We start from the raw sequence: 24,704 nt of genomic DNA on the forward strand, positions 1-24,704 counted from the left end.
CTTCGGGTACAGCCCTTGGCCGCAATCCACAGGACCCCACTCGGGGGGGCTCAGCCAAGGGCCGCACAGGGGACCCCGGTCCAATGCCCGTGGCCGGCCACAACAGCCCAGCAGGGTCGGTCGGTCGGTCGGCGGCCCCACCCGCGCTTTGGCACCGCCTGTGTGGAAGGGGCTTGGAGGCTTTTGAGTTGAGCATATATTGTCTTTTTATTGGGGAGAAGTTATTTGAATTACACACAAAGATGCAGAAGAGATAAATACGGCATTTTGTCTAACAGACTCTTCACACTGTCACACTGGGAACAGAGACCGGGGAAAAGCAGAGGGATTATCGTCATCCTCATCAGCAACAATACTCTTTGTGTCGTTTTTCCTTTTTTTTTGTTGTTTTGTTTTAACCCTTGGTATGTGTTTTCCTGGTTGTGTTTTTGTGTGTGTCTCTCTCTCTTTCCTTAAACGGCTTCAGTAAATCTCTAAAGTGCCATGAAACTAGCTAGAGGTGCTTCTAGAAAACGAAAAACAAAAGACAAAGGTACATTCAGTAGCAAACGCCGAACGATCGCTGGGAGGCCCCCCCTCCCAGTGACAAAGTGCAAAAAGATCGGAGAGACGGACAGCTATGTACAGATCTGTGACTGCCCTTCCGCCCCACGCCACCCCTGCCGGGTGGCCCCAAACCTCCCCACACCACTGGGAGGGCGTCTGCAGCACCCCCAAACAGATGGGGGGCGCTCTGCTCCTCTCTGCCTCCCTCCAAGCTCCTCCTGGCGAGGCTGCAGGAATTGGCACGGGGGCTCAGTGGGCCTAGGAAAGGAGGGGGTGTCTCCCCCCCCCCCAACTGGGATCTGGCAGGCCACTTTGACTGCAATCGGCAGCTACACCCCTCGGCCGCCCCTGGGAGCAAGAGGAGATGGGAAGGATCGGCAAAGGAAGGCCTTCCCACCCCCCACCCTGTGTCCACACTGCGGACTGGAGCCAGTTCTGGGCCTATTTGTTGTGGGGGCCTCTGCCGAGGGGCATGGGCATTCTAGGGGAGGGGGCCAGCCCTGCTTTGCTGGCTTCTCTGGGAGGGGGCCCCAGGGGAGCTGGATCCCAGCCTGCCCTCCAGAAGACTCGGCTGGAGAAATGCGGGGGGGCGGGGGGGTCCACCAGGAGGAGAGGACTCTGCCTTCACTGAGTTGCAGTAAAGGGGCTGGGGCAAGGGGGGGGGGGTCTGGTCCCTGCAGGGCACCACGAAGGAGCCCCAGAAGGGAACAATGACACTGGCCACTTGTGAAACTGCAGAGAGGGGGCAAGGGGGAAGCATGCATTTATGCGCTTCCTCCACTGTGGCATGCTGCACACTCCTTTGGCCGCATGGCCTCCATTCAGAGCCTTAAAAGTCGGCTTCCACCAGCTGCAGGCGCCACTGCATGGTGTGTGGAGGACGTGGGTGTGGTTTTGGGGCAGGCAGCAATCCCCCCCCCCTCCAGCTTTGGGCAGTGCTCAATGGCCCCTCCCCAGGACCTCCCTAGAAGGCCCTGCCCAGAGGCAAAACACAACCCAGCCAGGCAGGCATGCCTCAGAGAAGTGGCCCCTTCCAGAAGTGGGACCCAGCGGCCATTTTAGGAACGGGGCTTGAGACGGGCAGGGACTTCCACGGGTGCCGCTGCCTTCCAAAGTGGCCATCTCCTCCTGGGAAACTGGTTTTGGTCGCTGGACATCAGCTACCTTCGCAGGGGAGCTCTGACTGCCTCTCAGAGGTGCACGTGGGCCGGGGACGGAGCTGCCCCATGCTAATGACGCTTGCACACCTGGGAAAACGCTGGATTCAGACAACCCTATTTCTTTTTCCTACTCCTGGTGGCCAAAACCACTCCCCATTCTTCTGCTGTCTTTGCTTCTCAGAGCTGCTCCGTTTCCCCTCTGTATGGCAAGCCCCCCCTGGCCACGTTATGCGACAGCCTCTGGTTTTGGTCCATTTTTGCCTTTATAAATCTTCACCTATTGAAATCTGCAAGGGTTTCATCCGGGTGACGGCAGGAACTCGGGAGCCCCCTCTGCCCCCCCCCCGCCACCCTTGCAGTTTTTCTACCCTTTGGCTTTTGGTGTTCAGGACTGACATGTTTATTTTCCTTATATTTGAAAAAACAAAGAAGAATCACTTCCCCAAACCAGGCAGAATTTTCTTTTGGAATGCAGCTCTGGGATCAGTTGTGTCCCTAATCCTAAAAAAAAATTAATAATAATCTAGGCTAAGTGGTGGTGGAGGGGGGGGGGTTGGGCTCACAAGCAAGACGGAGGAGAAACAGACGCTAATTAAAACCTACAAAGACCTTGTGCTGGGATCCCCCAAACGAAGCAAAACAGCCCTTTCTTCAGCCTGGTTTGTAATGCAAATGGGACTTACTGGGGAGAATGCGCATTCCCATTACAAATGCCCCCCCCCCCCAAGACTTCTGCCCGAAACTCCAGGCTCCGTAGGAGACAAGCCTCTGCTAAGAGAGACTGTGTGCCCCCCCTCCCCCCCAAGGCGGTTGGAGCTCTTGCAAAGCAGAAGAGGAATTTCTCAAAACAAAATTTTCACAGGCGAGTTCTACTGCTGATCTGGAGTTGTCTGCACTGCAGGGGTGGGTGTGGGAAGATGCACAAAGCCGGAGGAGAACCGGCTTCGGGGGGGGGACACAAGGGGGCATGGACGTGAAGCATGGCAAAAATCAAGGAGTACACAGTGGAACCCGGTCTGCTCGCCCACCCCACCCCATTGGGGGCAGCTGAGAAGGGGGCCGCTAGTGCCGAGTGGGTTTCTGCGACACCCTCCCCTCTCCCATGAAGGGTTTGGAAAGTCTCTGGCCGGCCCAGAACCACGGAAAAGGCTCTCTCTCTCTCTCTCAAGGGCCGGGCAAGCTGCAGAGCCTCCTGCGCGGCCCCCTCCCCCCTGGAGCCTCCCTCCCTCCGGCCAAAAGGAAAATGTGATTCATCTCATTCAGGCTGCAAAACAAAACAGCTCTGCTCCTCGGCAGCTGCAGAGCCTGCTGGCTGCAAACAAGAGTCCTTGCTCAGGCCAGGAGAGGAGGAAGGGGGGCCGGGGAGGGGAGGGGAGCCCCCGCCCACAGAAAGACAACACCATGGGGGCTGGGGGGGGGCACGGCTGGAAGGCGGGGCGGGGTCTGCGGAAGAGCTCTGCCCGTGCCCCCTCCCCTGCCTGGCAGGAAGTCACGGGGGTGGGGGGGGGTGCCACCTGTGCCCAGGTGTGAGCAGGTATTGCTGTGTGCGGCAGGGGAGGGGGCCGGAGGGCGTCCTGCTGTGCAAACCTCCCTCAGAGCAAGGGAGGGCAGTCACGTGGGGCTGGGGGGGGGGGGGAAAGAGGGATTACCCTGTACCTATGTTTGCTACTTTAAAGTTTACCCTACCAGGGCCCCGCTTTGCCCTGCGGTGGCTGTGAAGCAGGGGGGGTGGGGGCTTATGGGGCCAGGAAACCACGTCCTGCTCCCCCCAGGACACACAGCAGTAAATCTCGGCCCAGTCCTTTGGTGCTCCGTCCGCCTCTCCCCCCACCCCCACATTTCAAGACCACAGGGGGGAGATTTGTGGGAAACCCCCCACCACCCCAGGCGATCGATCTCCCTCCAGGGGCCTTCCCCCCAGCTGTCCTCGGCCCCTCACAGAAGGTGGCCTTTCCTAAGCCTCTCGGAGGCGGCGGGCTCTCCTCTCGCCTCCCGACCGGCGCTGCCCCCCATCGCCATGCTGCCGTTGGACCCGGGCCCCCCCCCCCTCGTGGGCCTCGCTGCGGCAGGGATTGACGGCGTAGCTGAAGACGCTGGGCAGGAAGGGGAGCGGCTGCCCCTTCTCGTCCGGGACGACCATGTTCAGAGCCACCGGCAGCGTGAAGTTGTAGGGGTAGGCGGCCAGCAGCTGGTGGCCGTACATCAAGTGGTAGGGGTCCGGGTAGAAGCTCACCTTGCCCTCGCTCTCGCTGCTGCCCGCCTTGCCCACCGCGTTGAACGGGATCGGGGTGGGGTACGTGAGGAAGGAGGCCCTGTCCTCCAGGTCCTTCCTGGTCCGACAGCTGCCCGGAACCAAGAGGGGCAAGGGGTACTCCTGGACCGGGTAGCGCTCCACCTCGAGCTCCGGCGGGGCCAGGGCCTGCTTCTGGATCCGGCCCGTGTGGGAGATGACGGGGTCTTGGAGGGAGCGGGACAAAGGCGGCGGCAGAGCGGAGAGGCCGGGAGCAGCCTCCAAAGGGGGCGGGGGGGCGGGAGCCTGCTCACCCAACGGGGATTTGCTTTCGGCAGGCTCCTCTTCCGGCAGCGGGGCCAGCGGGCAGCCGTGGGGGGGCTGTGCCACCATGGCGAGGGGTCCCTCTTCCGGAAGCTCCGGCTGCAGCCCCGGAGGCTCCCCACTGGAGGAGGACACCTGCATCTCCTGTGTGGTCTCCTCCTTCACGACCGGCGTCAGGGATGCCGGGGGCAACTCGGGGGTCTTTTTGGAGTAGGCAATGACGGTGGGGAGGGCCGGCAGGGAGGGCTCCTCGGGCTGCTGCCCCTCGTGCCGCTTTGTGTGGCGGCTCAGCGCCGCCGCCGTCTTGCAGACCTTGGAGCAGTGGGCGCACGTGAACTTCACCAGAGGCTTCCGGCCGACGCGGTGCGGCAACGCCGGAGTCTGGTCGTCTTTGCCGAGGCGGCCGTGGACACGCTCGTGCTTCCGCAGCTTCTTCAGGGCCGAGAACAGCTTCCCGCACGCCCCGCACTCGTGCTTCCACTCGGACCCCCGCCCGCAGCCCGTCTTCGGAGGAGGGTCCGCCCCCCCGCTGTCCGAAGCCCCTCCGAGGCCTGCAGGCACTTGGGCAGCCGCGGGGTCGCTGCTCCCCACGCTGGCCTCCTCCTCCTCCTCCTCCTCCTCGTCCTCCTCCTCCTCCGCTTTCTCTGCCCGTTTCAGCCAGCGCAGGGAGCGGAGTCTTCGGCGCCACCGCGACTTCTTCACCTTGGGCACAGCACCGCCTCCGCTTCCGCTTGTGCTGCACGCCTTGCGCTTGGGCTTGTAGCTGTAGTAGGGCCTCCAGAGCTGGTCCTCGGCGTCCCCTCGGTCGCTCTCCTCCTCTCCGCTCTCGTTGGCATAGCCCCGGTCGAGGCGCTTGCCGTGGGGGGCCAGGGCCGGTGGCGGCGGCTGCTTCTCCCCGCCAAAATCGAAGCGCTTGCCCCCAACCCGGCTGCTTTTGTCCAGCATGAGGTCTGTCTCGGAGATGCGCCGCTTGACTATGGCTTCCTCCCCGATGCGCACAGTGATTTGGCAGAGTGGGGCCGACCGGCTTTCTGAGGCTGTGCCCACGTAGGCTGGCTTGGCCGTGTACGTCATGGTACGCCCGACGCGGGGGGCCCTGGCCCGGGGCCCGAGGTCGCTCCCTTCCTCACCCGCGGCCTGCTCGGCGGCCTTCTGAGACTGGATGTACTCTTTCAACACTTGCTTCTTGATGGGCTTCACCGCGGCGGTGGAGTGCGGTGGCGACTGTGGGGGAGGGGGCCGGCTGCTGGACGGGGCATCCAAAGACTTGCTCTTGTACGTGATAACGGAGGGGGGGGCTTGTGCCAGCACCGAAGTGCTGTGGACAATGACCGAGGAGGCCGGGCGTCCGTAGGCGATGACCGTGGGCACTTCCGTGCCGAGGGGCCCCGGCTGTTCATCCTTAGGCATCTTGTCTGCCGCAGAAGGGAGCCCGGACGCGTCTGCAGCACCCATCGGTTCCTGCCGCGGAAAGCGCTCTGCTTCAGGCAGCTCTAAGGAACCGCTGTTGGGGCCGAAGACGGAAGGGACGTTATTGGCCCCCAGAGAGGAGACCAAGTTTCCGTCCAAGGAGTCCCCATCCCCCAGGGCCAGGGGAATGGGCTGAGTGGGCAGCAGGAGGTTGTCCGGCATCAGCCCCTGGCTGTAGGTCTTGTACGGCCTCTTCTGGGAGCGCATGGGCAAGAGCCGGTACAGCTTGAGCGCGTTGAGTTTCGGCTTGTAGCCCCCGTTGGGCGTCTTTTCGGAAGAGATGAGGCCCGGGTTGATCCCGTGGAAGGCCTTCTGGTGGGTCTTCAGGTTGTAGTAGGTGACAAACGTCTCCCAGCAGAAGATGCACTGGTAGCGCCTCTCCCCCGTGTGCCACACCTCGTGCTTGGTGCGGTACTCCGCCAGGGCGAAGACTTTGTCGCAGTAACGGCACGGGTACTTCCGCCGCCAGGAGTGGACGTTGGAATGGCGCTTGAGGCTCGAAAGAGTCATGTAGGAGCGCTCGCAGACGGTGCAGAAGTAGATGATGTGGCCGTCCACCACCTTGACAAAGTGGTCTTGGTCGGAGATATAGTCCAGCCGCGGCAGGCCCCGGTGGCGGAACAGGAGGGCCTTCTTGGAAGAGGACGGCACCGCCGCCGCCTTGGGAGGGAGGCCGGGGTCGGGCAGCGCCTCAGCCGCGGGGGCCGGCTCCTCGGGCTTCTCCTCTCCCTTGCATGACACCTCGTGCGTCTGCAGCCGCTTGATGTGGATGAAGCTCTTCCCACAGTGGCGGCAGGACAGGGAGCGCCGCGTCCGGTGGAGCTTCGCGTGGAGGCCGAGGGCGGATGCCGTCGTGAAGGAGCGGCCGCAGGTCCCGCAACAGAGGGTGCTGCTCGCCGGGTAGGAAGCGCCGGACGGGGATGAGGAAGACGAGGCGGGCGCGTGGGGCGTCTCCGTCTCGGCCCCGGCCGCGGGGGGCTTCCCAGAGGGATTGTGATGGTCCCAAGCGACACTTCCCTTCAGCATGAAGGCCAGGTCAGGCGGTGGCGCCGGCACGGCGGCCGCGGAGCTGAGGTTGTAGAGGATCTTGGCCGTCTCCGTCTCGGTGTCAGGGCAAGGGTCCTGCTCTGGGCTCGGCGCTTTGGCCAAATCGTGGAAGCAGAGAGGACTGGAGGGCTCGGTCGAGCGGGAAGGGCAGGTGAGGTCGATGGGTGAGCTGCAGGGCCTGCAGGAAGCCACGCCAGAGTCGTCCATCTTGGCCCTGGCCGGAGGGTCATCCAGGTTCTCCAGGCGGGAAATGCCCAAGCGTCGGCCGACGACCCCGATCTCCTTGGCAGCGGCTGGGCCGGGCACTGAGAGGCGGGCGTTGTAGATGAAGTTTAGGATGTCGGAGAAGACCTCGGCCTGGACGTCTGGAAGCTCCAGGATCTGGCTGGGCTGGCGGGCGGCCGACTCCTCCAGGAGCACTTCCTTAAAGTACGGGCTGGAGGCGGCGAGGACGTTCTTGTGGGCCTGGAACTTGGTGTCTTCGGCGATGATGGTGACGTCGCAGAACTGGCCGCGCAGACGTTGCTCGTTCAGCTGGACCAGGAGGGTGCTGGCGTGGCTGGCGTCTGTGAACTCCACAACCAGGGCCATTGCGCTGGCTCACACCTGCTGAGAGGGAGAGAAAGGGGCTTGTGAGACCAGGGCCCTCTTTAAGGGCAGGGAGGGTGGGGGGTGGCTTAGCTACGGGATCCAGGACCCACCGCCAGGGGAGGCTCCTAGGTCTGAGCAGAGGAGCCCCCCGCTCTGCCATGGAAGCTTGCAGGGCACCCTTGGGTGGGCCCCACAGACCCAGAGATCTCACAGGGCGTAGGGGAGAAGAATGCAAAGCCACCTTGGGAGAAAAAGGTGAGGTTTGTACAAAGTAAATTAAATACATAAATATCTGTGAGGAAGGCAAGGAGCACACGGCTTCCTCATGAGGAGGAGAAGAGCTGGCTTTCTGCACCCTGCTTTTTACTACCCGAGGGAGTCTCAGAGCGGCTTCCCTTCCACATCCTGGGAGGGAGGGAGGGCCGAGAAAGCTCTAAGAGAACGGCTCTAAGAGGGCTGTGACTGGGCCAAGGTCACCCAACTAGCTTCAGGCGGAGGAAAGCAAACCCAGTTCTCCAGATTAGAAACTGCCGCTTGTAATCGCTACGGGAACCCAAGAGGTGAGAAGACAGTGATTAGGCCCGGCCTAATCAAGCAGGACGGCCTCGACTGTCAGGGGCTTGAACTGGACGGGAATAGGCAGCGTGGCAGACAGAGCGGCCAGTTGTGACCCTGGGCGATCTGGGTTTGACTCCCCACTTCTATCATGGAAGTTTACTGGATGACCTTGGGCCCATCACTAACGCTCAGCCTGGCCTACCCCACAGGGTTGTTGTGAGACAAGGGAGGCGGGAAGAACCATGCTCTAAAAGCCATTTTGAAACCCCAGTGGGGGAGAAAAGCAGGAATTGTCATGAAGAGGACAGCTACACTAGCGCAGGCATCCGGGGACACGGTTCTTCAGAACCACCTTGAGAAGTCGCGGGACAGGATTTGGGTGGCATTTCGGGCCAACTAGTTCCTCCTGCCTGCAGTGCAGGGAGGGAGAAAGCAGCCGAACTCAGGGGATCGGGAGGCCCCGTCCTTGCCCCTGCGTCGCCAGCCACGTGAGCCACACGGAGCGAAGCCAGAGGACACAACCAGGGCCGACACGAGGACCTGCGTGGGGAGAAGTGCTCCCGCTTCCCTGCCGGGGCCAGCTTCTCCTCCTCCTCCTCCTCCTCCTCCCCCTGGACTTTTCTCCCCCCTTTCGGGAGCCATTTTGCTCCAGGACTTCCCTCGGCTGGCGGCCTAAAATGGCTGAAGGAAACGGAGGCAGTGCCAGCTCGGATTAGCAGCCGACAACGAGCTCGCCCGGCCCCCTCCCTCCCTCCCTCCCTCCCTCCCTCCCTCCCTCCCGCCTGGAGCAGGCACCGAGGCCGGTTGGAGCAGGCCGCCCCATCGCCGGGATGCTTGACTGCATCCTTCTCGGACTGGCAACGCTGCACGCCAAGGCCTGGCACCCTGCCCTGTATTCGGCACGTCGCCTGGTCCCTGAAAGCCCACTCCATCCCCTCGAGAGGGGTGTGTGCAAAAGAGGGGGGGGGGAGCGCACACGGCCCCGTGGCCAGGCGGGACCCCCCTCTGCACCCTCTCTCTGCCTGTGCACGCCCCACGCTCACGCCAACCGGAGGAGACGGGCAGGCTGCGGGGACCCTGGGCAGGCATGGAGATTGAGGTTGCGCCCGGGCATGGGGGTGGGTGTGCGCGTGCGCCACACAATGACAACAACAATTCCTTGAGGGGATATCACAAGCGGGCGCGCACACACACACACACACACACACGCACGCACAATCCCTTCCTGGCGGTGACAGGAGTATCCAAACGGAAAGGGAGTTTCTATGGAAACCGGATGACGGCGGAGCGAGAAAGAAGAGGGGGAAGGGGAGGGAGAGGGGGCGGCGGGGGGGGGGCTGGACAACGGCAAACGGGAAGAGGACGCGGATGAGGATGTGGAGAGGGGCAGCCCCCAAACGGAGCCTTTGCCAAGGAAGAACGGAAGAGTCCCTGAGGGAGAATCCTGAGCAGCGCGACGTCACTGGGTTTCCCCTGGCACGGATGCCAAGAGACCCTAGCTTGGTCTGGCCCACCCCTGGTCCCCTTGCCCCAATTTCTGGGCTTCCCAGGAAACCCTCTCTCCTTCCTGATGGTAGTCTCCCGTTCCCTCAGCCTAGCTCTGTTGCATTGGCCGTTTCTGTCCCCAAACCCGATCCCAGAACAGCCTCTGCCGCCCCGCGCGTGCAAAGACGACGGCATCTCCGGCTTCTCTCCGGATCACTGAGATCTTGTGGCCGCAAAGGACACGCAGAGCCGTCTATAGATAGTCTTGGGCGCAGAAGTTCCCACCACAGATTTGTCACCCCCTCGAGGAAAGGAAGCAGCCCTGAGGAAGGGGCTGGGAATGAACACAGCACAGACTGCGGCTGGAGGGCACAGGGATCCTGGGCTAGTTGGCAACTGGAGCCTCTGGCATGGAAGCCCACCCCTGTAGAGATGGCACCGGAATCCCTCCGAGCGGTAAACAGAAGCCACTCTGCACGCACACAGAGGCATTGTGGCACAAGTGCAAGGCTGAGAAGCACAGAGGTCAGCAAATAAAGGGAAAAAAAAACGGAAAGAGAAGGAACAGCCCACACTCTGCAAGACACGCAAAACCCAGAAACATTTCCTGCCTCTTTGACCTCTTTGCAAGAGCACCACAACGGACCTCTAAGCTGAGGGACCCTTCAGACATTTGCCATTTTTCCGCGCGTCGGTGTGTGAAACGCCGCCAGGATCTGGAGAGGAACACGCATCCCCAAAAGGAGGAGAGAAAAACAAAAATGGATTTTTCCAGTCCCTGAGCGGGGAGAGGGGGAGAAACAGCAAGGACAGGTTTCAATTCACCGGATCTCGGAGTCAAGTCGGGCGGTGCTCCCTTTCCATGCAGCCTCAGATGGAGGGGCAGGGGAGGAGGGTGGAAACAGAACAAAGGCCCGAAAGCAGAACATAAACAAGAGGACAAGAAGGATGGATTTGAGGGTGAGTCACAGAGGCTGAGGTCAGCAGACTGCAGGGAGCGGAGGGGGGGGGAGGTCTAATTCGTGCATCCAGGGAACGGGGAGGCAAGGCCAGGAGGGGAAAATTCACCTGCGGTCTGGTTTCTTTTAAAACCGAAAAAAGCCCGTTCTGTGCCCAGAGAAACGGCCAGCTTCAGGGGAAAAGGTTCCTGCCCCGTTACGCAATGCTGGCTTGCTTTCTAAAACCTCACCGTTTTTACCCACTCCCTGTTCAAGGCTGCCCCTGGCAGAACTGAGCTCCAAATCCAGCGCCCCCACCCCCACCCCCACCACGCATTACCCTTTCTCCTGAGGTTTCTGATAAACCAGGATTTTAAATTTCTTTTGCAGGCAGCTGCAGCTGAACAGCCCCGGACGCTTTCCCCTCTGCCCTGACCTAGGCAGCCCTTGCCTGGAGCTCGTTTTGCCGGCTCCGAGTTGTGAATTTCATGGCGATCGGGAAGGTGTTGCCTGGGGAGCGCAGGATCTGCAGAGGGGATTTATTGGGGTCTAATGCCACAGAGTCTGCCCTCCCAGGCAGCTTTTTTCTCCGCAGGAGCTGAACTCTGGATTCTGAGATCAGTTGCAATTCTGGGGAGGTCTCCAGGCTCTGCACGGAGGTTAAACCTCTAAAGAAACTGGCGTAAGAGGAAAGTATTCTTCCTTTTATTCGGGTTTCGCCAGTTTCTTTATAGGTTTGGCTTCACCCAACTGGCAGGTTGCTTGTTTTCTGGCATCTACCTGGAGGTTGGCAACCCTGAGCCATATTAATAATAATAGTTATAGTAATAGCAGTAATAATCATAATAATTTGAAGCGAGGCTTGGCCCAGGCTCATGGGCTGCCTGTCAAGCCCTCTTAATCTGCTTTAAACAAAAGGACACTGTTTTGTGGCACCCTAAAGACACAGGCCTCCGTGTCCATGCACTGCCACAGGGCGGGTCAAAGCCCAAGTAGAGCCAGGTTTGAATCTCCACAGAGCCACAAATTGTGAATTCTGTAAACCGGCGCGAGACATTTGAGTGCGGCAGTATATAAATAAATAAACAAACAAACAAATAAAAATAATCAAGCAAGCAAGCAAGCTAGCTTACGGGGCGACCTTGAGCCAGCCGCTTCCTTCAGCCAAATCCACCTCAGAAGGGGGTCGTGAGGCCTGCTCACAGCGTGTGGGATAAAAACATTTAAAACAGATAAAAACCGACGGTGGCGTCAGCCGTCGTGAGCCCAAGCCCACTTCCTCAGGCGCTCGCACACCCTTCTGCCCGCTGATAACACACATCTGAAAATGTGCTCTCTGACTCACAGTTTCAGAGGACAGCCATGTTGGTCTCCCGCCCAGGAGCTGGATTCGAGTCCAACGAGACTGAGAGCCCAACGAGACTGTCAGGATAGTTCTCCAGAGTCAAAACTCCTGTTTTCGCCTCCCCTCCAAAGCTCACACTCTGAAAATCTTGTTAGCCTCTCAGGTGTTCCTGCACTCAGATTTTGGTGAATCATGTTAACCTGCCACAAAATGCATACCGAGTAGCACCGCCCACCACGGTCTCATTTAAATTTAAATATGAGAGGGAGAGTCAGATCGGCCTTGGGCCAGTCGGGCATTCTCAGCCTAGCCTACCTCACAGGGTTGTAGTGAGGAGAAAACGGAGGAGAGGAGAATGAGATGAGAGACTTTGGGTCTCCACGGGGGAGAAAGGTGGGGACGAAAGAAACCAAATAAAACTGCAAGCCCCTCAGAGGCAGAGGCCACCCCGTTTTTGCCTGGGATGCTCTGTTGAGTGTCACGGGCATTCATGGTGCTGGCGGATAACGTTAACAGCTGCGGAATTCCGATCCTAAAAGTCTCTAGGACAGGGAACCAGTGGCTCAAGAACCTAGAACGGAGGCTCAAACCCCAACAGAGAGATTGTGTCACCACTTATTTATAATTGGATTGATACATGACGAAATGAAGGCCTGAGGGAGGGTTTACCCCTGAAAGCTCATCCCCCTCCCCACAAATTTTGCTGGTCTCTAAGGAGCTACTGGATTCAAATCCAGCTGTTCCTCAGCGGACGAGCAGGGCTGCCCGTGGAGGCCAGAGGCCAGGCCCAGCTAGCATTGCTCTGGGGGGCTGGGGAGGGCCCTCAGTGGGGCACAACGCTAGAGTTCACCCTCGAAAGCAGCCATCTTGCCCAGGGGAATAGATCTCTGTCCGGAGAGGAGCTGCAATTCCAGGGGATCCCCAGGTCCCGCCTGGAGGCTGGCATCCTGACGTTCCAGGCGTGGGGAGGAGACCTTTGGGGCGAGGGGGAACGAGAACTCTTGGGACGCCTAGCAATGGCCCCGAAGGACGTTCTAGAAGGCAGCGAGCCAAAACGGAGCCTCTAGAAGACGTTGACCTGCAACGAAGCTAAGCTTAGCCTACGCTGCCATGGAGACAGGCCCGACTAGAGGCAACTAGATCCGTGGTTGCCATAGGGACCAGAGCTAGAGGTTGTGGTTGGCCTACATAGAGCCACCGTTGCCTTAGAGACACAGGCGGAAAGTAGTGACTGGCCTAGATACAGCCAAGGTTGCCATGGAAACGTGGTGGGCCTGGAAGCAGGCCATATTGCCTTAGAGACCTAAGCGGGATGGTCTAAACCCTGGCGACCCCAACTTTTACAATTTTTTTAAAATTCATTTTTGGAGGGGGTGCCTCAACTTTTTTGAGCCTGCGGACGCCTTCCGGATTGTTCCGCGCAGTGGCGTGCGTGGCCGCAAAATGGCTGCCGCGAGAGGTGGAGCCAGTCAGTCAAAACCCAGTGGCCAATCAGGAGCCATGATGGACAAAAGCCGCATCTGACGCTGCCCACTTTCTAAAAACATTTATTGGGCACCAGGAAAGGGGCCAGGGAGGGTGCCCACTTTATGGGGGAGCCCTGGACTATCTAAGGCAGGGGTAGTCAAACTGCGAATGCTGGCAGGGGCTCCTGGGAATTGTAGTCCATGGGCATCTGGAGGGCCGCAGTTTGACTACCCCTGATCTAAGGGCTGGATGAGGCCCAGAATGTTTCAGGGAAGGGAAAGGTGATGGACGGCCGCTTACCTGCACACGTCAGCCACATCTACTGAGCATCTCTGTGGTTGTTCCTCAAGCCTCCGTCTCCACACTTGCCTGGACAGGATCCTCTGGGGTGGGGAGAAAGAGATGCAAAACGTTACCCTCTGCTTTAGCTCTTTGTTACCTGCGTCACTCGACTTCGCCAGGCTAACTACTCACACTCTCTCAGTCTGGTCTACCTGACAGGGTTGTTGTGAGGGTAAAACAGAGAAGGGAATGACGGAAGCCCCTGAGGGTTCCTGTTAGAGGGAAAAGTGGGGCAGAAATAAAGTCAATAAATAAACAAACAACCTCAGGAAAGGTCATATTCTAGATCAGATCCATAAAATATAGGCGAGCTCTGAGCAAACAGAATCATCACCAGAAGAGGAAGGGGAGGAAAAGAAATGCTGAAGGAAGACAAGATGTGGGGGAAATCTGGGCCTGTCTTGGTGAGGATATGAGTCAGGGGTTGGGTATAAAACCTTATTCTTTCCCCCAGAAATGGACGTTTTTATTACTATTATTATATAAATGTCTATACCACCCTCCCAGAACCGGCTCAGTTTATTTATTTATTTGCTTCATTTATACCCTACTTTTCCTCAAATCGGCTAGTGTCACTGTCCTTTTATCTGCCTGTGCGGTAGATTCAGAGGCGAGTGTGACCGGCCCAAGGTCATCCAGAAAGCTTCCCAGGCAGAGCGGGGATTTGAACTCGGGTGTGCTGCTTTCCCCGTTCCCAGGCCCCCACCCTTTACGGCATGCCCCAAGGGCAGTACTGGTGGGCCTCCCCATGACCACCAACGGTCCCCTGGGAAACGCTGTCCTGGGCTGACACTCCAACCATTCTACCACACTGGCTCCCAACAAAAAACACCGTCCCACATTCAGCGGTATTGCCAGCCTCACTCCTGAGGACTAGAAACGGGTTTTAAAAAGGGAAGACATTCTGAGGAATCTGGATCCCACATGCGCACAGGAGACGGGAAAGGGGAAGCTCACAAAGGGCTGACAGTCTCCATTTCCCTTCTCTCTCTTGAACAGGACAGAGATGGCGGATTTGTTAGAAGCCATCTGCTACTTATTTATTTATTACACTGATATACCGCTCTCCCCTAAGGCTCAGGGCGGTTCCCACGAAATGTAAACAAGAACAGTACATCAAACTCTGCGATTATAACAAATGAAAAGCAACAGTAATAATAACAACAATAAACAAAGAAGATAACATGCTAACAGAGCAGGCAACCTAACAGCCCCATGGATGGTCTGTTCAGTCCTATGGGTCCAAGGGAGGGAGGTTCGGGGCCCAGCAGATGCTGTTTAGTTTCGGGTCGACCTCAGCCAAATGCCTCATGGAGGAGCTCCCTTTTGCACGCTCTGCAGAACTGTTTTAGTTCCATTCGGTGCAATTCTTGGTCCCCCTTCTAAGGCCACTGAAACTAACAATAAAAGCGATTCCCTTTTATTGACAAACAGAACGCTAACATTTTCCTTTGGCCCCACGCATGAAGAAAGAATTTTGCTTGCAACATCTCTAGCTGAAATGGGCCTGACCGCCCTTCTAACAGAAAAATTGCACACCATCTCCAATCCGCCCGAACGTCCCGTGTTTATGCAATAAAACCCCGACCTCAACCTCCCTCGTCATCCACGCTTAGAACTTTCCACGCAGCCACCGAACAACTTGGAGCGTGCCCCACCACTTCTGGATGCCAGCGACTGGGAGTGGACGGCGCGGGAGAAATAACGCAACCCTGAATTGCTCCAGTATTCGGTCCCCGGGAGATCTGAGCACTCTGCCGCCACTTCTCCGATAGCTCTCCAAATATCGCTTTGTGCCTTTGGAACCGTTGTGTTCCAAAATGTCGGGCTTTCCCCTCCAACTCTTTAAAACCTGCTAGTCCTGACCAGCCTCAAGGGAAAGCCCAAGCAGGGGCTCTCGCCTGAACAGAGAAAAATCCTCGGCAACCTTTGTCGTGCAGCGTTCGCAAACCACCGGCAATTTCATTATTTGCTCTGGGCCACAAACTCCCTTCCAAACAAACAAACAAACAAAACGCGGGGGGAGGGGGAGAGGCTTGGAATAAATCCTGGGTTCGAATCCAGACTCCTCTGCTCAGGGTCAAGGCTACAGGCCTCTCCTCCAGAGCAGAAAACAGCTCTGCGAACAAGCGACGTCATTCTGCTTCACTGCAGGGTCTTAAACATGGGCTCCTGGCTGCCAGAAAAAACACCGCCCGCCCGCCCGCCCTGGAAGAGTCTTGGCTCCCCGCGTTAGGAGAGCTGCAACAGCGGGCCCCATTGCAGTTCACCACGCAGCCTGCGGCCCCCTACAAGTTTTCCAGCGTCTCTCTGCACGCCGAGGCTCCGAGCTTGCACTGCAGAGGGAACCCGATCCCCCTTCCATTTCCGGAGAGCCTGTGATCTCAGCGGAGCCGTTTGCACGCTCCTCCCAAGGTTAGCTGCGAAAGAATGCAGCGGGCAGCGGAGGCGGGGGGGGGGGGGGGCTTTGTAGCTGCCAGCGATGGGCTGCCGTAGCCTGTGTGCCGTGTACCCTTGCCGTGTAACCGATCCGGGCAGGAGGCTCGCTCAGAGGGGCGAGCTGCCACGATGTCAGAAACTGGAGCTTCTTTCATGCGCGTGTGTCAATATTACGTCTGGGTGTAACCAAAGGCGGGGATGTGATCTGTCACACTTCCACGGTCTGCTCTGCGGTTCTCCAGCGGTGTCGGAAAGTGCCGTCAAGCCGCAGCCAAGGCCTGGCGAGATCCGAAGGGTGTGCCAGGTGGGAGACAAACAGGGGGGCTGCCGCTACTTACCTCTGCGGGGTGACCCAGGGCCTGTGCCGCAGCCTCCCGTCCAGATAGGAATTCGGGTACTAAACAGAGCTGACCTGTTTAGCGTCCAAGGTCTGAAGGCAGCGGGGAAGCGGGCCATCCAGGTCACCGGCGTAAGAAGGAAGTGAACTCCTACACAGGACGGGAAAGCACTGCTGCAGATACAAATGAGCAGCCGTGTCGGTCTGAAGTAGCCCAATAAAACCAGAGTCCAGGGGCAGCATTAAGACCAACAAAGATTTATTCAAGGCGTGAGCTTTCGAGTGCTTGCACTCGAAAGCTCACGCCTTGAATAAATCTTGGTTGGTCTTAAAGGTGCTCTTGGACTCTGGTTTTATACTGCTGAAGAGAACCATCCTGCGCCTTCAACGGTGGCTTGGGTTAGGAAGCCAAGGCGAGGGGAGGCAGGTCTGAGTGCAGTGTGTACTCACAACAGCAAGAGTTTTTGTGCTGTGTATCCTGAAGGCATGGCTTTATTTCAGAGTGTGGGATGTGGCTGGAACGCAGAGTCTGATAACCAAGCTGCGCTGTGAGAGGCAGGCCTCACAACAGGATGTTGTTGTTGTTAGTTGCGAAGTCGTGTCTGACCCATCGCGACCCCACGGACAATGACCCTCCGTGGACACGACAAACCCAGAGGTTATTTGTGGCACGGGAAAGATGCAGAAAGGAGCAGCCGGACTAAGCGGAGGGAACGTGCCCGTGTCCATTTCACAGGGAAAGGGAGGCAACCGTGGGGTCTGTGTGTGTGTGTGTGTTTGTGTGTGTGTGTGTCAACACAGGACACAGTCAGGCCGTGCGGGATCAGGGTCAACAGAGGATCTGGCAGACCCGGGTTCCCATCCCACGCTGCCACAGGAAGCTTTCTGGATGACCTTGGGCCAGTCGCACACTCTCGGCCTAACCTACCTCACAGGGTAGTTGTTGCGAAGATAAAATGAGATGTAGCTGAAAGAACGGGAGACCACTGATGGAAGGCCAAAGGTCTGGAAAGACGCAAAAATGCAAAGCCCCGAGTCAGCGGGTGTGAGAGTACCCAGGTCCACCTCTGTAAACAAGAGACTGAGGCCACGGTGGTGGACACGGGCACCATTTCGTGGGCTGTCCGGCCGAGTGTTACTGCGAAGCTAATAAATAACCCCAATGGGTTTTTTTTCTTTCCTTTCAAAGGAGACAAGAAAATTGCTCTAGAGCCAAAGGAAGTGGCCGAGCGCTCACGAATCATTAACCAAAAAAACAACACCAGGTGTCACCATAGAAACACCAACAGTGTTCTCTCTCTCCCCGCCCGAGACAAAGCGATGGCTTCCTTTCCCTTCCCCTTCCGCTCACCCCCTCAAGGCCGAAGACGCAAGCTGCCACTTTCCTGGCAAGAGCAAACAAGGCGGCCGCCAGAGGCATCCGCTGCAGGCCCAGAAACATGAGCTCTCGAACTTGGATCCTGCATGTAGGGGGGGGAGGGTGCGGGACTCGATCTCGTGACTAGCCACAAATATTTACAGCATCGTCACCAGAAAACACCAGACCTGCCCATGCCAAGCGTCACAGCATCCAGAGCCAATCGGAGGGCAGGGAGCAAAGGCTTAGAAAAGAGCAGCACAGTTATTGGCTGCGTTGCCCGCGATGTCATACCGTTCCCATGAGCCTCCTCCTGATCGCCCACCTGATTTCACCGCATCAAAAACACATCAAAGAGGCCACCGCTCTTTATACTCAAAGGACCACCGACCGCAAAACAGACCACGAACCCATTCTCCCAGGCCGTCCGGACACGAACCAAAGTGCAGAGAATGGCAGGAGCGTTCCCAGCCTTGTCTAGCTCCGGTATGAATTCTTAGCCACACAAAAACCCCACACTGTTGAGTTTAATTGAGCCCATCCGTGTGAGCCGTTCAAAGCCACAAGAACAATTCATGACAGAAAGAAAGAAAAAGACACTCCTCGTCCAAAGTGCCCCCAGGTTCCTTCAAGCACAGGCATCAACATAAAATCTTTCAGTGAGTTTTAACGGACTAAGCAGCGCTGGCCGAACTGTGGCTCTCCAGATGTCCTTGGACTACAGTTCCCATGAGCCCCTGCCAGCATGCCACAGTTTGCCCATCCCCGGACCAGGGGTTAGGAGAAGGGGAGGCCCTCCCTGGGGGAAGGGTAGGAGGCGACTGTATTCAATAAATCCATAACAATCAGCCATGAACTTCAGAGACCCGCATGCTCAGTGCGCACAGGAACTTCAGGTGACCTGTGGCAATCTCTGGCACGCCCAAGCATATTTACACACCCTGGAAACTCATTGCAATTCCCCAGCATACCAAAAATGCGCAGTAAGTTCTGCCAGAGAGCAGCGTTAGATTGTTGCAGCGAAGAATGCCTCTTGGGAAACGGGATTTGTGCAAAGGCACGCTTTACACACCCCATGTGCTAAGCAGGGCTGGAACTGACCGGAGGCCGGGAAAAGCCTCCTGGCCCTGAGCTGCAGAGCCAAGTCAGATCTCAGGAGCTAAGCAGGGCCATCCTCAGTTCGTATTTGGATGGGAGACCACGCAGCATTGCTCAGGGGCAGGCCAGGCAAACCACCCCTGATCCAGAAGAACCCCTGGGGCACGCTCTGTCCTTTCACTTACAGAAACCGCACTGATCTCTGATACTTGCTGACCGGAAAGAGGGTGTTTTGCTCGGGAAAGGTGATAGTTCTACTCCACAGGAGGGCGGGGAGAGACTTGGCGTGTTAAGGATACACCGGGTTATCGGATGGGCATCAGGAAGCTTCATCAGGAGTGAAGGAAGGGGCTGCTTTTTGTAAGATGTTAGCAGACGGGGAGAATGCCGGGCGGAGGGTCTTGTGCCACGCCCCTGAGATGCAAATCCCTGCCTCGAAGGCAATGCAAAACCCCACCGTTTCCCCGGCTTTCTGATGGTTTGGGCACCACTCAGTCATCCTCACGCTCCCCCCCCCTGGGCGATGCCAACCCCATCCCCACAGAGGGTGACCTTGGGTACTGCCCTCTCCCAAAACCTGCCCGCCTACCTCACAGGGTTGTGGTGAGGCGGAAATGGAGGAGGGGAGGGCTGTGGGCCCCACCCTGGAAGCCTGGGAGGAAAGGCAGGGTGAAAGCGTCCTCGTTAATTCAAAACAACACGGGCAAGCCGTGACGGGATGCATATTAAGGGCTCCAGTTCCTGCTGCGGTGGCTGGTGGGAGGGTCCAGTTCAAACGCACAGAGCCCTACAAATCTCTGCAGGTCCGTTACTCTCCTGGCCTGTGAGGATAGAGCGGGGGGGGGGGGGGGAGAGCTGAGGCTCTGTGGGAGAGCCTCCCACCATCTCCTCGGCACGAAGAAGATCTGGATCCAGTCCCCAGAATCTCCAGCTGAAAGGTCATAGGTGACGTCAAAGACCTTTTCTACCCGAGAGCCACAGGGTCAGAAGGCCCCTCAGGGTCGGACTCAGAAGCGGGGGGGGGGGGGGTTGGCGTGTTTATTAATGAATCCCCTGGTGGGATCCGGAGGTGGCCGTCTTCCTCCGGAGGACATCCCGCCACCGTTTCCTCCTCGGCTGCCCGGCGTTCTCCCTCTCCTGCTCGCTGTCGTCTCCCCCCCCCCCCCGCCCCAGCCCTCTTGCTTATTAACCACCCTGATTGGGAGCCACAAGGGGTCGATTGCGGATGTGGAGCCGTCGTTAGCCCACATTGCGTGATCTCGAGGGCACGTCCCGACCGAGGAGACGGAGGACGGTTCTCAAGAGCACGCTCTGACGGAGGGCACAGAGGACGCCTCTCAGCAGCCTGCTCCAGTTCCCGGCACAAAGGACGGCTCTCACGGGCCCCATCGAGGGCAGGGAGGGCGCTTCGGGCGCGCCAAGAGGGAGTCCAGCGGCACGAAACCATCTGAAGCCTCCAACGCGGGTCGTGTGTGACGTCACAGAGAAGGGTTTTGCGCCAGGAGCCTTTCCCCCGGCCTTCTGGGGCTCCTGGCGACCCAGCCAGGCCTCTGCTGACGTGCGGCTGGACGCTCTCCACCGAGGAGTGACCTTTCCCGTCTGAGATCCTTCCCGTTAGCAGGGAGAAGGCGGCCTGACCCACAGCAGCGGGAGAACTCGACTGACAATAGAGGAGAGAGAAGAACGGGGGGGGGGGCGGGGGGGAGCAACGCAACACGGAGGATCGGGAAGGCCGGCCGCTCTCCAGAGAAGAGACAGACAGGAGCTCCCCCCTCCCGGAAAATGCCCTCAGCCAAGCCTGGCATCGGAGCAAGATGGCTGCCAGCTGGCCACGAGGACTACGTCAGCAGCGCCTGGTGGGACTCCGCGTGGGTCCGTGAACGCACAACAGTGCCTCGTCCTGGCCGCGTACACACATCAAAAGAAACAGCGTCTAGCGGCAACCAGCCTTCCGAACCTTCCGCCCTCCCTGTCACACACCACCGGCCGGTGGAAGGCCTGGGACCGCGCTCTCGGTTTGGGAAATCCAACGTGGACGCCGAGCAGCGATCCTGAACCCGAGGCGACACAGCCGTCGTGTTTATGGGAGGAAGTTAGAGTTCACAGCGTTTCTCCAGGAAAGCAGCACAAGCACCTCTGAGCAGCTTGCTTGCGCACGTGATTCCCAGAACAGTGAAAACTATTTTTATCTGGAGCACGGCTGCAGGCACAAGAAGGCCTTCGACGGGAGACCGCGGAGCACGGAGGTGCAGAGGAGCAAAGGTGTGCTTCAAACCTCAAGCATTGCCATCTTTGCCTGAAGGTGCGCAGCTAAGCCAGGCCACCAGTGCGGCGTGGCAGGGGGATCTGGGAGAGCGAGGCCAAACCCCCGCTGAGCCACGGAAGCAGAACGGGCGACCTTGGGCCCAGCCCACCTCCTCGGCTCCTTGCCAGAAGGACGCAGGAGAAAGGAGAATGACGCAAGCCGCCCTGTGGCCCCAACGGGGCAGAAAGAGGAGGGGGCGTTGTTGTTATAATAAATAAATAACTAATACATGTGGCGTGCCTATCTCCTTCTCCATGTTCTGAATGAGGCCCACGCGGCTCCCACACGTCCTCCACTCTGTGGCAACTTCCCAGATCGAAGGCCCCCGAGGCTAAAACGGGGTAGGGACATTTTGAAGCCAGAAAAGGGTGTGCGCCTGGGTGGGAGAATCGCTCTCGACTATCTACGCCCCCCCCCCCGAAGTCTGTCACGTGAGAGCCTAGAAACAGGCCTGGAAAACAGACCCGGCAGTGGGCAGGTGCCTTCGCTCGCGCATCTCTTGCGTCACGGAAGGGGGGGTGCCATCTTGTGTTGACGTCGGTGGGGTCTCGATCTCTCCCCACCCCCCTGCTCAAACCTCTGGCCGAGCCCCCCCCCACACCTCCGGCAGCATTGCCCCAAACCCTCCGGGTCGCCTAAGGATCGTTTTGCTCAAGCAGCAACAGAGCCGGGCACCGAGCATGGCCCACGGGGGCACCGCTAGGCACAACATGCCCCCTGCCCTTCACAGGAGGCCCACCCCCACCCCCACCCCCACCCCATGGGCACTCGGGGGCCACTTCTGGCAGAGGGAGCGCAGGACTCCGGCTCAAGGGCCGCTCTTCGGCGCGCCTCCGGCACAAGCGCTCCACTTCGGCCCGCGGGGCAAGCCCTGCACAGGGCGCGCGGCAGAGGGCAGCGGGCAGGCCCATGCCAGGGGCCCGGGGCACGAGGGGCTCTAGGGAGGGGAGGCCCAGGCAGGTGGGGACGGCCCTCCCCAAAGCTCGGGGGGCGAGGGGGCGAGGCCGCCTGCAGGGCGTGTCCGGCGCTCTCCTTGCGGCGGGGGGGGAGGGAGCGGGGGCCGGACGGCGAGCCCCGGGGGTCGCCCGGCTGCCCCAGAGCCCGGCCACGCGCTGCCCGGACGGGGCTGGAAGGGGCGCGCGCCCAGCAGCTGGGATCGGAGCCCCGGAGCCTCCGCGGCCCCCCCCGCCCCCACCCACGAGCGCCCCCGGCCCCGGAGCCCCTGCCCACGCGCGCACGGGCCCCGGGAGGCGGCGGGAGCGGCGCTGGGGGTCAGCAGGGGTCAGGGCGGCCCGGGGCAGGAGGGCGCGGCGGGGACAGGAGGGGAGGGGCGGCTGGCCCTTCTCCCGGGAGGACCCTCCCCGCCGGCCCGGGCCCCCTCCTCTCCCGCGGCACCGGCGCGCCTCCGGTTCCGGGCCCGGTGGAGGCGTCGGAGGGGAGGGCCGCCTTGCCTTGCCTGGCCTGGCCTGGCCGTCGGGGCTTACCTGGGGGCGGGCGGCGCGGGGAGCGTCCGGGGGCGGCCCGAGGTGGAGGCTTCTTCTCCCGCCGCCATTCATGCTCGCAGCCTGCCGGGCCGGGGCCGCTCTCAGCCCCGCCGCCGCCGCCGCCGCCACCGCCTCCTCCGCGCCGCCCAGCCTGCTTCTGCCGCCGCCGCCTCTGCCGCCTGTGCCTCTGCTTGTGCCTCTGCCGCCGCCGCCGCCTCTGACATCACCGCTCGCCGCGCTCCGGGCCGCCTTGGTGCGCAGCGGCAACAGCAACAGCAGCAGCAGCGGCGCCGCACGACGCCCCCTGCCGGGCCCGGGAGAGCCCCGCCGCCCGCGCCACGCCCACGCCGCCCCCCCCCCCCGGCCCCGCCGCCCGCCCGAGCCCCGAACCCCGCCGCCGGGGTCACCTTGGGCCGCCTGAGACCCCCGCGCAGCGGACGGAGAAGCGCTTCAGCCCTGCTCGGCGCCTCCTCCGCAGGAAGCTGGGTGCCCCCGGCTCTGCTAGAGCGGTTCTCCCCGAGCAGTTCTGTCAGAGCTCTCTCAGCCCCGCCTCCCTGGCAGGGTGTCTCCTTGTGGGGAGAAGAAGGGAAGCCCCTTTGGGCACTGAAAAGCCAATCCAACTCTTCTTCTTTTCTCCCCAGGGGCCTTAACGTCATTCTGTGCCCCTCCGGCCCACCCTCCCAACAGCCCTGGAGGTCGGTCAGGCCAAGCGGGTGCCGCTGGCCCAAGGTCAAACCGGATGGCCCCCTCACCATGTTCGAAGCACTCAAAACACCGGCTGCGTCCAGGGCCCCCTTTGAGACCAGCAGCGGTTAACTCTGGGGAATTCTGCACCCACACAGAAGCTTGTAGCCCGAAGTGAACATCGCTGGTCACAAACTCTGTGCATTTAGGAGAGTTATTGGCTGCTTCTCTCGCCCGGATTCAGCGGGGATGGCGTCCTATGAACCAAGCTTAGTCCACAGCCTGGGACAGCCTGGGTTTTGCCTGCAGAAAGCTTAGCCGCCTAGTTTGGAGCAGACTGATGGTGACCGGAGCAGCAGCAATACGGATTGACTGATTCCAAACATTCCTTCCCTGTCTGTCTCTGCCGCAGAACTCGAGGCAGCGTGCCAAGCAAATAGGACCCAGTGGGATCGGCTGCCATCTCTGTGCCTTTACTGTGCAGATGGATCCGGGAGGAGGTCCCCGTGTTGGTCTGAAGCTACGGAACGAAGGCCGAGTCCTGAAGGCCAACAAAGAGTGCGGTGCCTGGAGAAGTGCGTGCGCACACATCAGCTCCCCCCCCCCCCAGAATCAAGCATGGTGGTTCTTCAAGGGGCCCCTGCATTCAGCTTTCTTCTCCTGAGGGGACACGGGCTTGGTGCGCTTGCATAGCGCATGTTCAGAGGTTCGCTGTTGTTATTTCCCCGGTCCCAGGAAGGATTGCCAGTCCCATGTTCGGACATTCCTGGAGGTGCTGGGTCAGAACCTGGGCAGGCCACGGTTCAGGAAGGGGAAGGAACACCATCATGTTCGAGAGCACGACCTCCGAAGCAGCCGTTTTCAATCTCTAGTCCAGAGATCAGTTATGATTTCGGGAGAATTCCAGGCACCCCTGGGAACTGCAGGCTGTGGCCATGTTTACTCAGTCCCCCAGATAACCGTATTTAATAATTAAGAAGATTCTATGGTATACTCTGTGTTAAGATGCATTTAAGAAAGTTATTGGGTCATACTTCGTGCGAGTAATATATTTTGGATTGGATTGTGCCACTGAAGAAAAATTTCCCTCAAAAAGTGTATTGGTGGATCAGGTTTTGGCATGATGTAAGAATAAAGAACTTTTGATGAACTCTGTTAATAGTGTCTCTGTTCTGCTTACCATCTGGAGGTTGACCACTCCAGTTCCAGGCCCAGCTCCTAGCCCCATAAACGGATGTTGGGGCTGCATCCCACCCCCCACCCCCGAGGCTTCACTTTACAATGAAAAGTTGGTCATAGCATGTTGGCACAAAGGCATTCTCATGGACAGACTTGAGAGAAAAGACTTGAGAATCGCTCAGTCGTTTGGGAAGGACAGAGAAGGCCCCCGGTTGGAGTTGTGGCAGCTGTGTGAGTGTCTGTTTACACTTGGCACGTGAACCGGTTCCGGCATCATGGCCTGCTCTCACGGAATCCGGGAATTCTGGTTCTCTGGGG

At 59.3% G+C, this 24,704-nt stretch overlaps 1 protein-coding gene across 2 annotated transcripts; it reads right to left on the minus strand.

Moving 5' to 3' along the window:
- Nucleotides 1-188: 188 nt before the first annotated feature.
- On the minus strand, nt 189-22,778 carry ZBTB4 (zinc finger and BTB domain containing 4). 2 transcript variants are annotated; one of them, XM_077315628.1, is made up of 3 exons: nt 22,524-22,778; nt 13,462-13,544; nt 189-7,383 (listed from the first exon to the last, which is right to left on the minus strand). In XM_077315628.1, the coding sequence occupies exon 3, from the start codon at nt 7,366-7,368 to the stop codon at nt 3,661-3,663; it is 3,708 nt and encodes a 1,235-aa protein (XP_077171743.1). In that variant the 5' UTR covers nt 7,369-7,383; nt 13,462-13,544; nt 22,524-22,778; the 3' UTR covers nt 189-3,660. The 2 variants fall into 2 exon arrangements, with proteins under 2 accessions (XP_077171743.1, XP_077171744.1); XM_077315629.1 differs by having other exon boundaries at nt 189-7,386.
- Between the last annotated feature and the right edge of the window lie 1,926 nt (nt 22,779-24,704).

Source organism: Paroedura picta, chromosome 16, assembly GCF_049243985.1.
Source record: "Paroedura picta isolate Pp20150507F chromosome 16, Ppicta_v3.0, whole genome shotgun sequence".
NCBI classification, from domain to species: domain Eukaryota; kingdom Metazoa; phylum Chordata; class Lepidosauria; order Squamata; family Gekkonidae; genus Paroedura; species Paroedura picta.